Source organism: Scleropages formosus, chromosome 6, assembly GCF_900964775.1.
Source record: "Scleropages formosus chromosome 6, fSclFor1.1, whole genome shotgun sequence".
Classification (NCBI taxonomy): domain Eukaryota; kingdom Metazoa; phylum Chordata; class Actinopteri; order Osteoglossiformes; family Osteoglossidae; genus Scleropages; species Scleropages formosus.
The window spans coordinates 24,991,007-25,007,620 of record NC_041811.1 but is presented as its reverse complement, the minus strand read 5'-3'; the positions used below and the strand labels follow the sequence as shown (position 1 = coordinate 25,007,620).

General features: G+C 39.3%; 1 protein-coding gene across 1 annotated transcript in view; it reads right to left on the bottom strand.

Annotated features, from left to right (window-relative positions):
- The window catches only part of uhrf2 (ubiquitin like with PHD and ring finger domains 2), a 51,957-nt gene extending 40,610 nt beyond the window's left edge, over positions 1-11,347 (bottom strand). Inside the window, exon 1 of the mRNA XM_018754920.2 lies at positions 10,937-11,347. Coding sequence (XP_018610436.1) covers positions 10,937-11,089 — 153 coding nt within the window. The 5' untranslated portion in view covers positions 11,090-11,347. The remainder of the gene's footprint in view (positions 1-10,936) is intronic.
- Positions 11,348-16,614: the final 5,267 nt, after the last annotated feature.

Below are 16,614 nucleotides of genomic sequence, written 5' to 3'. Positions count from 1 at the left end.
GAACTCTACTGTGTCTCTGGTGAAGCGCAAAAGCTACATTAGAAAGTAATTGAATATATGATGATTGTATTCCCAGCAACTGATGTGACTTTTGACATGTTTAACCTTAATTCAAAGTGGTGCACCAATACATCATACTTTTATAGAAAGTTTGCCACAAATAAAATGAATTATGATGTCACACAGGAAAGCACCAAAATGTGCAACTTGCTTTTTCCTTCACAGCATTGTGCAATAACTATTGTAACTTTATAAGGGCAAGACTAGAGCTGGGCAAGTGTGTTACTTCATAACGACAATGTCTCAAAAATAGCCATATTAATAAGACTATTTTCTATACATCGGAGAGCTCTTTTTTCAGCTTTTATGTAGCTGTCGTTGATCATATTCTGACATCCAGCTCATGTTTCTATTCATTAGATAGCTTAATAACTCTTATCAGTTCCGTATTAATTGGGTTGTTACAAACTGCAATCTATAGACAACTGTCTTGATCAAGCATATCAACAGCTACAAGTTTGGTTAACACAAATTAAACTGCTCCACATTTAATTTCTCAGTGGAGATTGCTTCAGCATTTCAAAATAATAAAAATGAAAGGAGGAGGAGATGACTGGCAGGTAGCTAATACAGCAAAATGACACAGACGATCTTAACAGTACTGGTGCTGAATACTACAACATATGTTTTGATAAATATAATACATGGGCTCCTCAGATTTAAAAGTTTTGGGACTGGAATTCTGTACTTTGTTTTGTTCATAACTCCAAAGTCACTTTTGTTACCATGACACAATATATACTGCATGCTCCCCAAAAAAAAAAGAAGTCACACTAATATTTTGTTGGACCACCTTTTGCTTTAATTATGGCAAGCACTCGCCGTGGCATCGTTTCGATAAGCTTGTGCAATGTCACAACATTTAATTCCGTCCAGAGTTGCATTAATTTCTCGCCAAGATCTTATATTGATGATGGGAGAGTCGGACCGCTACGTAAAGTGTTCTCCAGCACGTCCCAAAGATTCTCAGTGGGGTTAAGGTCTGGACTCTATGGTGGCCAATCCATGTGTGAAAATGATGTCTCATGCTCCCTGAACCACTCTTTCACAATATGAGCCTGATGAATCCTGGCATTGTCATCTTAGAATATGCCTGTGCCATCAGGGAAGAAAAAAAAACCATTGATGGAAAACCTGGTCATTCAGTATATTCAGGTAGTCAGCTGACCTCATCTTTTTGGCACATAACATTGCTGAACCTAGACCTGACCAACTGACGCAACCCCAGATCATAACACTGGCTTGTACGGTAGGCACTAGGCATGATAGGTGCATCATTTCATCCGCCTCTCTTCTTACCCTGATGCGCCCATCACTCTGGAACAGGGTAAATCTGGACTCATCAGACCACATGACCTTTTTCCATTGCTCCAGAGTCCAATCTTTATGCTCCCTAGCAAATTGAAGCCTTTTCTCCCCCCAATTAGCCTCACTGATAAGTGGTTTTCTTAAGGCTACACAGCTGTTTAGTCCCAATCCCTTGAGTTCTCTTCACATTGTGTGTGTGGAAACGCTCTTACTTTCACTATTAAACATAGCCGTGAGTTCTACTGTTTTTTTTACTATTTGATTTCACCAAACGTTTAAGCGATCTCCGATCACGATCATTCAAGATTTTTTTCCGACCACATTTCTTCCTCGAAGATAATGGTTCAACACTATCCTTCCAGGTTTTAATAATGCATTGGACAGTTCTTAACCCAATTTTAGAGCTGAGCAAACAATTTCCAAAAAATGGGCAATTAAGCAAAATTCAATTAAAACTAAGGAAAAAAAAATGTCATGACTGATAGACGACACTCAGTTATCAGGATTGTTTTACTAGCACGAATGAAATTTAACAATTTTGAGCACAAGCAAACCGTAAGTTAGAATTAGAAATGATGTTTGATATTGGGTCAAATGCTCAAATGGTCTCAAATCCTCAGTCATGTTAGGATAGCAAAGCATGTTTTTGGCAAAAATGCAACAGGATATATTTAACATGTGAAATCAACAAGACATTTAATTTTTGGTTTTTTATTATACTTTTTGGATGTATGCAGTGTTTACAGCAGTGTTTGAGCACGGTATGGTATGGCTGATGGTTGAGTGTCTTACAGTGTTCCAAGGCACAAACTAAGGTAAGACAATTTGGTTGTTCCCAGCAACAGTAATAATGCTTGTTAGTATTATATATTTGTTATTTTTGTTCAAGGTAACTTACAATGCTAAGTTTAAAAAAAAAAAAAAAAAAAAAAAAAAAATACAAATAAGTGAAATTCTTATCTTGAATGAAATTTTTCAATAAAATGTCCAAAAAGTAAAGAACTAGATCAGAAAATTATGCCCATCTACTGGCATCCTAACTAAAAGAATTTGTACCACTCCTCCCCCAGTATATTGACTCTGTCCTCCGTTACCCAGACTTTCTGGAACTTAAATGTAACAAATGGATTAATGGTGGTGTACCTTTTGGGTAGTGAACCTACACTACATACCGTAGTATCACTACAGCAGTAAAAACCAGATGTTTGCAGTATAGCCCAAAGTCTTTTGTTGACATTCACAGTTGGTGCTGTTACTAGTCTGTGAAATCCCAAAAACTTTACCAAACTGGAAAGCATCATCCCCTTCACTTGACAGTAGGGGCTTAAGCCCCATAAAATTTTGTTTCTGAAAAGCTCCTAAGGGCCTAGCAAACTACCTTAATTAAAATGAAAAAAATGTCTACATATTAGCCACAAAAGCTTGAACCATATTTTCAAGCACGCAAAATTCCTGCCTTTTAAACACAGACCAAATCCAATTCAAAAGCAAGACCAGAATATTAGAACTACTCTGGACTTAAGACTCCTATGTTCAAAACCCTATTTAGAAAATTCTTAGTACTCCTTTTACATATATGAGTGTTTGTGAATTCCTTGGGATAGACCGGTATCAAGTCTACAGGGTACACTGCAAAGTGCCCCATGTATTGGATACACCATTGGATGGTGTATCCATATCACGATGACCCGACAACAAACAAGAAGTTAGCAATAATGGAAGGCTCCGGCTCGCCGTGACCCCACTCAGGACAAGCGATGGAATGGAACGGAGCCTGTTTCTCCAATTTACTTTTTTTTCTTTTTGGCTCTTTTATGTTGTAATTTTTCAATTAAAAAAATTTGTCTTTAACCTTTAGTTTTTGCCTTAGTCATAACTCCTCTTTACTGTAAAGCACTTAGAGAAGCTGATTTTAAAAGGTACAACACAAAGATGATTGATATTAGAGAGCAACAAGCTAATTCTCGCACTGTTATTACTCATAATGGGGGTGAACCCTCTTTGTTGAGATGTCACTTTGCCATGAACAGTAAATCAAATCACAAAAAGGCATTTCTACAGAATTTCATGTGTTTTACCAATTCAAGTTTAAAAATGATAGAAAAGGCTTTACTTTGCCTTAAACGTTTTGCTTTAGTGCTCATTAGTATAAGAAATGATAGCTTTACATTATAATAAATGGACAAGATTTGAGAGATACTTGTGAGCAGGCACACAGCAACAAGACAAAGCAAGATGTACAGGATGTGGCAGGATATGCCAGTCTTCCAGGATCGTACACTGAATTGAAATTTTTATTCTCCTAAGATGCTTCTGTCAAATGAACCAATAGGTCACGATGGAAATTTTGCATGAAAAATTACATGGGCTTTTAAGTTCTCCTAATATGAGCATTTGTTATGCAATGGAAGACTGTACTAAATAACCGCAAGACATCAGTCAGTCCCAGAACTTTATAACAGACAGTGATGGCTCTGGTTACATTTCACCATCATGTCCCTATCACAAGTGTTCCTAAAGGAGATAGTGATTTACATCAACTAAACTGGCAGTACTTCATTTTCTTTTTAAAAATTGCTTTTTCATGACACAGACATTAAATAATGATATTAACAGCACACACACAAACAGCGCTTTTGATTTGTATTCCAAGTTAGGAAAAAACATCCACAAAATATAGACGAAATGGGAATGCCGCAATACGTAGTCAGTGTCCAACTGTAATTAACCTTTCCATTCATTTGTCAAACTGTAATTTATCTTTCCATTAATGCATTTGTGCAAGGCTAGTAAAGTATGCCTTACATTGTTAGAAATCATTTGATCTTTTGGTTGCCCCCAAAAAATACTGGCTCTAGCTATGCAGAGCGACACACCCGATTCCCAAGTTGACTGCTGGCTAGTGTTCCGAGGCCTATCTTGAGTTCAGCCAGTTGGATAGAGTAAGGAGGGTCTGGTTTCAGAGCTCTCCGCTCTTTTTAGCAAGTTTATTCAGCGGCCAAACTGCTCAATTTACATGTGGATCAGTGATGATATCGTCAAGCAGTTTGTTTACAGTCAATTTAACATTGATATGTTGTAGAGAGGAAAAGAAAATTTTACAAATCAAATTCGGCAATAAGTTTTATTAAACACTCAAGCATTAAAAAAAATTACATTTTCCTCCACTATGTACTCAACTATTGATCTCGAATCAAGGCATCTGACATGACAATATCATATTTCCTTGATTTCGCGAGACATTTTTAAAAATCTTCGACTTCATGAGATCGGGATGAGTCTTCCAGTCAAGGTGTCTTAGAATAGCGGACATCATATGTGGATCACTCTGTTTACCACTTCAATTAGGTCAATTACTAGTATCATACATACTGAACTTCAACTACAATTGAATCATTAAGTACTGTGTAAAATGTATTCAAAAAGATTACACTATGATGCAGCGCTCAAATGGAAATAAGAGTTCCTGAAACAGGGGGTGCAGTGGCGCAGTGGGTTGGACCACAGTCCTGCTCTCCGGTGGGTCTGGGGTTCGAGTCTCGCTTGGGGTGCCTTGCGATGGACTGGCATCCTGTCCTGGGTGTGTCCCCTCCCCCTCCGGCCTTACGCCCTGTGTTGCCGGGTAGGCTCCGGTTCCCCGCGACCCCGTATGGGACAAGTGGTTCTGAAAATGTGTGTGTGCGCGCGAGTTCCTGAAACAACTATAGCCATTTAAGTTTCACGAGTAGCTTCATATGTTTTCTGTGGTATCGATTGTTCCTTAGAATCAAGTAAACAGTATTTCACTACTTTACTTTATACAGTCCAATGCTGTATCAGAACTCAAGAAATTCACTTTAATGGTATCAAATTGATGCAGCTCTTCAGTCGATCAGAGAAAATACAATCTGTTGTAACAGCTGTTCTGTTTGTTTCAAAAACTTCCACACCTACAGTCACCAAAATCTCTGCATAAAACATTACACCTAGACGAGAACACAATTTAGACACTAGAATATTTCTTTACTGTCATTAAAGAAGCAGAAATTTGTAATCATATAGCCAAAAAAGAAACGAAAAAGTTTCTTTAAAAAAAAAAAAAATCTACTATATTAAAACATGACTAACACTGCGAAAATTCTACTTCATTGCTGGTACTTGTCCACACCACAATACGGAAAATAGCAATAATCCATGGATGACACCACATGTGCTGCACAGAAGTGTGTAATAAGTCAAAATAAGTAAACAAGTCAACCTAAAATGAATCACAAAACTGGAAAAAAGTCAGAGGAAAAACAAGAATCAGTCCAGTGGCATATTTGTTTTAAAAAAAGAGTGCATATAATATACAATGCAAAATTTCTTGAAATTTTGTGGAGAGCTGGTAGTGTGATGGTTAGAGCTGCTGGCTTGGACCCAAAGGTAACAAGTTCAAATCCCACTTCCAGGGGTACTACCCTCAATAAAAGGTACTTACCCTAAATTTCTCCAGTAAAAATTACCCTACTGTAAAAATGAGTAAATAATGGTAGGCAACTTGACATTAAGTTCTTTTGATAAAAAAGATTAGCTGAATGAATAAATGGAAGCTCCATGAACAGTTAACCTAATTTTACCTAAAAATAAAACTGCGTAAAGTACTAACATATAATGTGTACGTGACCAACTTGAAACCCAAATCATTTAAAAATTATGCTTTGTGAAAGACTGGAAGCTGAAGAATTTAAACCAGGCACATTACACATGTAATCTTCGTATTCCTGATCTTCACAAAACCGTTCCGACTTAAAAACAAATAACTTCTCAGACGTGAGACTGCGTGCCCTATCAATCAATCAATTAAGTCAATGAGCACCTAAAAACACAATTATGGACAAAGCCAACTACAAAAAAAAAAAAAAAAAAAAAAAAAAAAAAATGCATCTATAATGCTGCCCATTAGTTACTATTTGTTGACACTAATTCAACAAGCAAGCATATTTAAAAGCTGGACATACCATCTGTATTTTCATCACAAGAAAAACTTCCGAAAGGACATCACATATAATGGCGAGTATAAAAAGTTAACCTTTGTTTCGTGACAGCGTACTGTTATTCCAAATAATAATACTTAATGATGCACTTGTTCCAATACATATGACAATATCAGCTGACATTGGGTAGAGACTTTTTTCCCCATCTTTCATCTCTTCCTTGGGTTAATTCAGTAATTATGTGCATCAAGTAAACATTTATTGCTCTGGAAAGGGGCATAATATTCAAATACTGGACTTGAAATGGTTATCATTAGCAGTGTGTACTATACAAAGGCAGCTTCATTTTGCTCTGAGCAAGAAGTGGAACGAATTTAACTATCAAGACTATTTTAATCAAGGTAGATGTTAACAGAAGCTCACTGCTCCCGATGCAAGGGGATTCTACAGTTATGCATACAGCCGCATTTGTGGTCGGAAGGATTCAACCTACAAAACCACAGGGTTCAGGGAGTTGAGAGTGGGCTGCAACTCAACACCAAGTAATTCTAATGAGGTCCCCCCCCCGATAGCTGTACACTTTCCGTGTACAGCTATGTCCTTTCCTTGTCTCTGGAGACCCAATGTTGCAGAATCATTTGTGTGTCTATCATTTCACATTATTTATTATTATGTAAGCTATTATGTGACACGTTTTAACTTTGAAATATATGGTGTGTTTCTGTGGGACCAATTATTTAAACTCCCTTTAATAGTGTTTGTGGTTTGTCTGGTGTTTGTGAATGTTCATGATCAGCAAAAAGACAACAAGCATTGCATGTGTTTATCAGATAAATCAGTCAGTCAACAATGAGCATCATCGGGGTTCATTATTATTTGGGTACCTAATCTGGGAATTTTTGGAGACAACCTTTACATTTTCAGTAACATTACATTGGTTGTAATTTTAACACAGCTTAATAAATAGTTAATAAAACATTAAAATAAAAAAATTTGACAGCATATTTTAAATGTACTATTGCTTATTAAGTACCTACCCAGCAAATAATTCAAGGTTAATCTCTATTATTTTACTTTTCTTAACTTTATATATAATCAAGCAAAGTGACCAGATACTGATACTTTGAAACAACCTATACATTAAATAATAATAATAATAATAATAATAAAATCCTACAAGGAACTTGCATTCTATCAATCGAGTACCCTGCCTCACGGCCTATGTTTGTAGGAACACGGCAACTGGCTCTGGAACACAGCAACCCTGCCAAAGATGAGTGGTGGATAAAAGAATAAATAAAAGTCTTACAGAAAACCCTGAAATAAAGCCATAATGAATTAAAAGTGTTCACAGAACATAGCTCGTGAGATGTCTGCATTATTAAGCTTTTATTGACTGGTGTAGTGATTGAACTTATGAACAAATCGAGTTGCAGTCAGGCTTCTGGTCACAAGTGCATTCATAAATTGAGGATCCGGTGTAAGTATAATTACATATAACAATAAAACAGCCGTTTCCGATCAGCATAAGGAAACAAGTTTAATTACAAATTACAAAACTACGTGGTGCAGTCTACACATTTTTTTTTTTTTTTTTTTTTTTAAAGGGTATAGTGGCCCACTTCAACTGTATCTGCCCTAACCTTGACACCCATCATTAAAAACATATGGACGAAGGCCAGCCGTTTTGCCATTCCGGCCGGACACGCGAGCCGCATTTTCCTCACACCCATTCCTAATGGCGAGGCTGTTTTTCCAACTGGTTTTCAATGTAGATTTTGTCTGGTAAATCCTCTGTCCTTTCTGCTTTGAAGAGGAGGGGTTGCAGTGGGGGATTTCCACGTGCAAAGTAATTTGAAGAATGAGCTTCTCCACCGTCCTCTCAGACTGCGAGAATGTGTTGCCGGGAACAAAATCCCTTTCAAAATGGCGCCGTTTTTTTCCTGCTCCGTGTACTGACTCAGAAGCTCTCTGCCCTTGTATCTATGAACGGGTCCAGTTCGTGTCACCTTTTTTTCGCGCCTTGCGCGTCTAAGACAGCGCTCCTGGGGTTACGGGTGAGCTCTTCATCTCTGGTATTTGCCATTTTTTTTTTTTTTTTTTTCTGTTTATGAGTCACACTATTTAGTCACACTAATACACTGCATCCTCGTCTAACAGCCTTCCCCCGTTTCGCCATTTATTATGTTAAGGCCGCTGGTTTACAGCACGCCCGTTGCCGTCGACTGCAAAGGTCCTCTTTATGCGCCGTTCAGGCGACGGCGGTCTGCATTTTAAATGCACCGGGAATCATCACAAGAAACGGCAGACATTTTGAGCAGCTTCCCATTCATCACAGCCTGTTATGTTATTACTTCTTAATACCGTACATACTTCGCTGCTGGAGCAAATAGCTATCTTACCACAGGCTCCATTTGAAATACTCATTTCAGACCTCGGTTTGAAAAAGTTGACCCTCGTACAAATTAGTGATAAGTAACATCAGTTAGCAAACTATGCCGATTTGTACGTACCAACCAGCCTTCAGGTGCAGTTTCTTTAGGTCTATTCGATTTTTTTGCAATCGATTGCCCCATCACAATGCGACATGTCCAAAATAGAATGTTAGTTTACGGTTTTAATTTTAATGTTACAAAAAAAAAAAAAAATACACACGTACACATCAAAGCATACTCCTAACACACAAAACTTTACGGATGATGTCATTCGAATGCTACCTATTTGACCACCACCTTACAGCGAGAAGGCCTGTTTACATGATACCGATGTTGCCAGGTTGACTTCACCTCACAGGAGAACTAAGTTTCAGTCCATAAAGAATTTTTGTGAGACATCAAGAATAGGAAGAGTTTGCTTTGATACATGCTCTTCTCACCAAGTAAGATCCTGTGTGGATCCAAACCTCTCTTTTGTCTAAGAACTTCATGTCGGAACATGGGCCCGGCGTGCAGAGGCCCTCGTTTAGTACATGTACAGTAAAATAATTTAAAATATAGTAAAATATTTAAAAAATTAAGGTCTGGACCAACGTTAATTAAATAGTAACTTTTTCGGCTGCTTCGGCTGACAGCTTTTGTCGAAATTCTATTCGCAACTAAAGGTTTACGCGCCAGTATTTCTCCCAAACAACCCAGGCCTTGAATATGCTGCCACAACAAACCCGCCTTACCGTCAAGGGTTAATCGAACATGAAAGCGTGTCACGTCATTAAGCTTCAAAATTTTAAAAAATACAAAGCTCCCCCAGCACCATACTGCTAGAGGGCAGTGTCCCTCCAATGTACTGCTGTGTGCTTTCTGATACATGGGATGGAGTTACTTTGGCATTTCAACTGAGGGGAGAAGGAGAAGGAGAAAAAAAAAAAAATCATTCAAAAGAAGGGGAAGGGAAAAAAAGATTGACCAACTTGACTTCTGCCAAAGTAGTTTTGCTGACAACCTCAGTGGTCAAGAAGAGAACTGCTCCTCTAACATGGCCTGTGGCTCATGGACATGGCCACCACCCCCCACATGACCACTTTCTAAACCAGCAGAACCCACAGCACACTGAATTCACTAGACATCTGAGGAAGTATCTACCATGGTACCATCAATTGAGCACCCCACCAACCCGGCAGCATCACTGTTGTTGCCCACTGCAGAGCACCAAGTCAACTGAGAAGGTAACTGGGGCTGCAAAGGTCTCCATGATGTTGAGGAGCACTGACAGGGTGACGGTGGTGGCGGCGGACGATGGTGGGGAAGGAGCCCCTGCGCCGTGCAGCCCCGGATGTCAAACCATCAAGAAAAGCCCCTGGCGCGTAAACAGCGCACTCCTCCAGCACGTGCGGGGAGCACTCCTCGGAGAGAGCGCGTAAACAGTGGCGCGCGGCGGCGCGAGCGGCGAAAACAAGTGCCACGGCGTGACACCTCGCGCGCGCGCGCCCCCATGTCAGGACCCTACCTACCGCGCCGCCAAACCACCTCGCGGCTGTCAGCCACCCGCGCGGCACTTCTGGCGACCGAAAACACGCGCCGTTTGCAACTAATAACGGCTTTCTAACGGACAACACTGTTCGAATACACTGCTGAAGGTACTATGCAGTAACAATGAGGCCAGAGAGAGAGTTAGGCGTGTAGTGTGCACTTCCTAATTTAATTCTTAGAAGCAGTGAATGATAGCATAGCTAGCTGCTCTGCATATTATTTTTTTCTTTCTTTTTTAAAATCGTTTCGAAATAAAGCAGGGGTGCAGATCATCATGAATAGCGGTTGTGCTGTACTGAATGGAATGGCCAGGATTAGGCTCCTGTGCTGTGTGTGTGTGTACAATCATCAATGTGGCTCCACGCCGCATTCATTCGGGGCCAACCAACCGTCGTTTCTTCACTCGTCTCAGGCGGCGTTATTGATGCACATGACAGCCAGCGTTTGCGTGAGATGCGCCACTGTGTGTGTGGGGAAAGAGTAGCGGAGCTCTGTTCCCCGCCGCTGAAGACCCATCATCTCCCATTTGCGTGTCAAAGAGCGCCGGCGCTCCTGCAGCAAAACGAGCCGCAAACGGTGCGATCCCAAACGAGGGACCTGCTGCAAAACAAAACAACAAACAGCAAACAAACAAAAGGGCCCGCTTACCTGCTTCCCTCTGTAGAACAGCCGCTGGTGTTCCGGGTTCACATCGAAGATCTCTTTGATTTTCAGCCTCAAGCACTCAATTTTGGTCAATCTGGAAAGATCCTCAATGGTCCGCGTCTCTTTCCCGTCTATGGTCCGGACTTGAATCCACATCGTTCCGGCGGCCGACTTGGGCGCGTATCTCGAGCAAAACTCTCTTGACTTCGCAAATCTTAAATTAAACAAAAGCAATTGTGGGGATGGAAGGGGGGAGAAGGGAAACAAAAAACGAAAGTGCTCAGAGGTCCATGGCGAGGCGCTCCGCAGAAGAGGCTGTTTGTTGCGGGAGGGAGGGTGTCTCACATGGGGTCACGGCGCCAAGCAAATCTCGCGAAATGAAACCCGGGCCGAGCGAGCCTTTAAAGACACAGAGCGCCTTTTCACCGACTCGCGGCGCCGCGAGCGAGCGAGCGGGCGGGCGCGCGCGTGCGCGCGCGCGAGTGACGGGAGCCCCCGACTACAGCGCTGTCCCACTCACTCCGAGCGGTGCGTCCTGGCCTTGTCTAATATATTGTAACAGAACATTGACGTGTACTCAAACAATAGTAAGCAATGGCATTCTGAATTCACCTAAGCTATTTGTATAAATTATTTAAAAGATTTCATAAATTATTAAATTGGCATTAATAAAAACTCTTTATTTTATTTTATTTGCCTGAAATGTTTGTCTAAAGCCATTTAATGTTGGTTGAATATGTTAGTGTAGTGGTTAGAGCTGTTGCCTTTGGGCTCCTGTGGTTGCAGGTTCAAGTCCCAGCTGCTGTACCCTTGAGTGACATCCTAGTGCTCAAATTGCTCTAATAAAATTGTCTAGTTGTATAAATGGTTAAATAATTGTAAGTAGTTTAGCAGTGTAAGTTGCTTTGGAGGAAAGCATCAGATAAATTAATAAAATGTATGCATGCAAGGTGCCAAGTCAAACCTTACCCATAGCAACCACTCATGTGCCTTTTAAGGCAAGTCAAGGGAGGAATGGAGGTGGGTTGATAGGTCCTTCCTGTGCGTGTTGGGGGAGGCAAACGCAGGGAGAAGCACGGAGCCGCCATGCACCCCAAGCAGGACTTGAACCCCAAGACCCGCCACACAGTAAGGCATCGGTCTGACTTTCCGTGCCACGCACCACACCCCCCAATAATATATATACTTGTATATAAATAGATCTATAAGATTATTACAAGTGTTCACAGGTCAAAAATAACAGATGAAATGTTGTGATACACCTGAAATAAGTGCAATCTAGGACTGAACTGGGCACAACCATTTAACAAAAGAAAGTTAAACCAGAAGACTGCTGGTAGCATCATAGTTAGAGCTACTGTGTTTGGACTCAAAGGTTGTAGGTTCAAGCCTCACCTCCTGTTGTTATACCCTTGAGCAAGGTACTTACCCTAATTTGCTCCAGTAAAATTACCCTGCTGTGTAAGTAGTTGTAACCTCAACATTGTATGTTGCTTTGGAGAAAAGCATTGGCTAAATGAATAAATGTAAGACCAGTGAAATATCCACTTTTATTAACCATTTGCCCTGGTCAGTGTCGCAGGGGTCCAGAAAATCCCAAGGCAAGGAGGGGCACAGCCTGGATGGGCAATTTTGAGTCACCAGTTAACCTGCATGTCTTTGAACAATGTTATGAAATGCACGTAAACACAGGGAGAACTTGCAAAATCCGCACAGACAGAGCTGGATTCAAACCTACGTCTAAATAGCCCTGCTTCTGTAAGGTGGCGGTGCAACCATGTCATACACAGTGAAATACTTTTTATTTTAAAGAAAACATCTTATTGTATTCAACAGTAAGATAACTAAGTTAGTAAATAATCAAGGTTAAATATAAAAACTTAAATTAATCATGGACAGTGAAAGCAGTGAAAGCTCTGAACGCTTATTAATTAATTGTGCATTACTGCAAAATACCTCCTAGGAGTTTTTGTTTCTTCTCTTCTGTTGCCTTTTGGCTTTTCCCTCACCGGTCTTTAAATGTTTAGCTTGATTGATATTACTCGTATTAATAGTTTTAAGTCTCTCAGTACTGTTCATATTTGCATTTATTTTCTTGTTAGGAATGATGCTATGGAAAATGAAACAAACTGGACTGAAATAATATATTATTATTATTGTTGTTGTTGTTGTTGTTGGCACTTTCGTCCAAAATTACTAATCATGCTAGATACACTATTATACTAGAACTGTAACCCAACAATCAGTCACCTATATACCTACCTATATACCTGTACATAGGTAGATACAAAACTAATTTATTCATCCTGTAGACATTTCACAACATACAGAATCTACATTAAAGTACTATGAATTGCACTTAGCTTTGTTTTATAATTGACCCAAAGACCTTAGTATCCAACACCAAGGCCAAAGCCATTATGCTTTGAAGTTCTTTTCACAGACTGGCCACACTCTATACAGTTAAGAAAAAAGAAGAGATGACATGTCATAAAGCAATGAATTACTCAGGTTTGATGTTCCTACTGGATACATTAGAACCAGGGGGATTTCATGGGTGCATTTCTTTAACCTGTTTCATTTCTCTTTGACCTCTAGAGTGTCTTTTAATTTTTTAATATAAAGTGCTTCAGCAATTCAGGTCAAATATCTTACCTAACACTACCAAAGCAGGATCCCTCTTGGGTCTTCAACTGACACCTTTCAGGTCATAAGACCATGTCATTAACATCGACACTATCTACTGCTCTATTATTTTTTTTTTTACAGCAGATTGTTTCACTATAATATCTCATCTGACACATTTTGATCACTTGTGAAAAGACATAAAGTCTTTATAGAATGTGATCCATAAAACAATATTCACATAAGGTGCTATTTCCTCCAAGCCAATTATTGAGCACTTAGACGTAAGTAGGTGTAGAGGCTGAAGCACTCTGATTATTTTGGGGGAGATATCAGGTGTTGAAAAAACTTCTATTTATTCACATCTGTGATTTAAATATGTATTTAAGATGTTTTATAACTGATTCCAACATTACTGATGTACTCCATGTCCCAGTGCTTAATATACTTCAATATTCCCCAGTGTATTTCTTTCCTGGTAAGTCCATTTTAACTCCAGATTCTATGTCTGGCACTGATCCATTAATTTCTAAGTAGAAACCAAATAAAAAGCATCTACACAAAAGCAAAATACATAAAAATATAAAACATACACAGTAACACACCTGTCTCTTATTCTGAGCACAGTTTCAAATTTCATGAAGAAGTATATTTATCACAGTGCACGTCAAAAGTTTGCGCACACCTTCTTGAAAAACAACTTGCGTGAGCCAAAAAAAAAAACAAATTAACCGTACATTTGAGGAGTCGAAGATGGTCTTATTGACAAATTAGTCTAAATTTTATATATTTTACTCATAACCCTAATGCTAACTTAAGTATCTGTAAGATACAAAGCACGTAAGCACATGAGTTGTGCCTGTGTGATTCCATCTGACCAACATGGACAAGGCAGTGCCATAGTCAGGGGTTGCTTTGCTCATGACATAGCATCTCAACCAGCACGGCTGTCATAGTGAACTTCAGAAGCATGCTGCTAGATCAGTATTAGAGCTAGTTGGGCACTCCATCATGAATCACCAATGTGAAGACCTGCAACACACCTGAAAAGTGTGCAAGAACTATATGATGAAAAAGGAAATGTGAAGGACAATTCAAACTAATAAGTTACATGTAAAACTATAAAAAACTGTTTTAAAAAAAGTTTCCAAGAAATGTACTCAAAATGTATATTTGTAATTTATTTAAGAATTGGTCCTCATTTGGTTTCCTTTGTCAAATAAATGTCAAAATCATCCAGACTACATTAATACTTAACAGTATAATATTTTATCGCCTTTTCGCAGTACTCTGGATCCTCATATTACAAATGTTTCAGTTATAAATTTTCAAAGATACAAACATTTTTCAGTTTATTACTTTTAGTTGTATTAGGGGGGTGCGGTGGCGCAGTGGGTTGGACTGCATTCTCCTTTTCAGTGGATCTGGGGTTCGAGTCCCGCTTGGGGTGCTTTGCGGCGGACTGGCGTCCCATCCTGGGTGTGTCCCCTCCCCCTCCGGCCTTACGCCCTGTGTTGCCGGGTAGGCTCCGGTTCCCCGTGACCCCGTATGGGACAAGCGGTTCTGAAAATGTGTGTGTGTACTTTTAGTTGTATTTTTTTAATCTCAGTCTCTCACTCTGTATATGTCTGCTTTTTGTAATGCAGGGTCAGCAAGGTTCACAGCTTATCCTGGAAGCATAAGGCTCTAGGATAGGCAATGTACAGCCTCTGACTATTTTCAATATTTTCTTTGTTGCAAAGCCTGTGCCGCCAGCATTTCCACACCCAGTCATTACTTAGCCGTAAAAAACCTCAGAATAGACTGTAGGAATTTGGAGTTGACTGGATTAGTTCAACTTGCTTCTACAGTGTCTACATCTCTTGTCAGGTGTTCCTGAGTATTAGTGATCAATAACAAGATGACAAATGTTGCGTGTGTATGTGCGATAAATCACTCAACGCCTGAAATTGCGTAGAAGTTTGTGGAAAGAAGATATTTTTGTTTTCAGTCATTTTAAATGAGTAAATTTAATGTAGTTTAAATATAATAAAAATGTTCAAATTAAGCCTCACAATGTATTTTATTTATTATAGCTATATCAGAGACTTTTACAGAACACGTTCAGCTGACTTGGAGCTTGTGAAGTTATTTTTTATTTTTAGTGATTTATGTAAAGAACTTTAAAGAATTGTAAAAAAGAAAATGTTGTTTCAAATGTATAAACTAATAAAATAAATGTCCTATGGTGAACTGGCATCCCATTCTTGGTGTATCCTGCTTCATGCTCTATGTTTTCAGCATGAGCTTTGGAACACAGTCACCCTGCACTGCTCAAGCAGTTGGTGAAAATGGAATAAGGACTAAAAATCCTATTGCAAATTTTTAATTCATTATGCTTTTATCCGAGGTTTTTACAGAACCTAACCCATGAATAATGAGCAATGTATTTTTAAGCATTTATTGACTGTGATTTAGCATATGGATTTACAAAACAAATCAAGTTATGATTTACAAACAAATTGATTTATGAACAGACTTTTGTTGCCAATTTTATACATAAATAGAGGATCCAGTGTACTGTAATTTGACCAGATTTGGTTTATGGCCAGGGATTCAAGTCCTATGCTTAAGAGAAGCCCATAAAAAACCTAGGGTTAAGAATTACAAGTATTTCAAGGATATTGTTTTGGATTGCTAATTGTTCCACTACACTGAGAGTTGGCAGCAGCTGTAGGAATGAGCCACTCACCACTGACTAAGGCAGCCACAACTCTACATCTAGTGCTCTCTACATCCATAGACAGCATAAACACAATGCTCAGCCAAATTACTCACAGGCCCTTCCTCTACAAAGTGTGACTTTTTTCCAATAACAGGAAATTCCCAGGAAAAATATGTTGGTTTTGGTCATTTCTTTTTACATTTATATTTATTCATTTAACAGACACTTCACTCCTTAGCAATGTACATCTCAGAGAATAATACAAAAACTGCAGATCCTTTGATAGTTTTGTGGGCTGTAACCAGAGTCTTGAAATTGATCCGAGCAGCTTTAAGAGGCCAGTGCAGAGAGA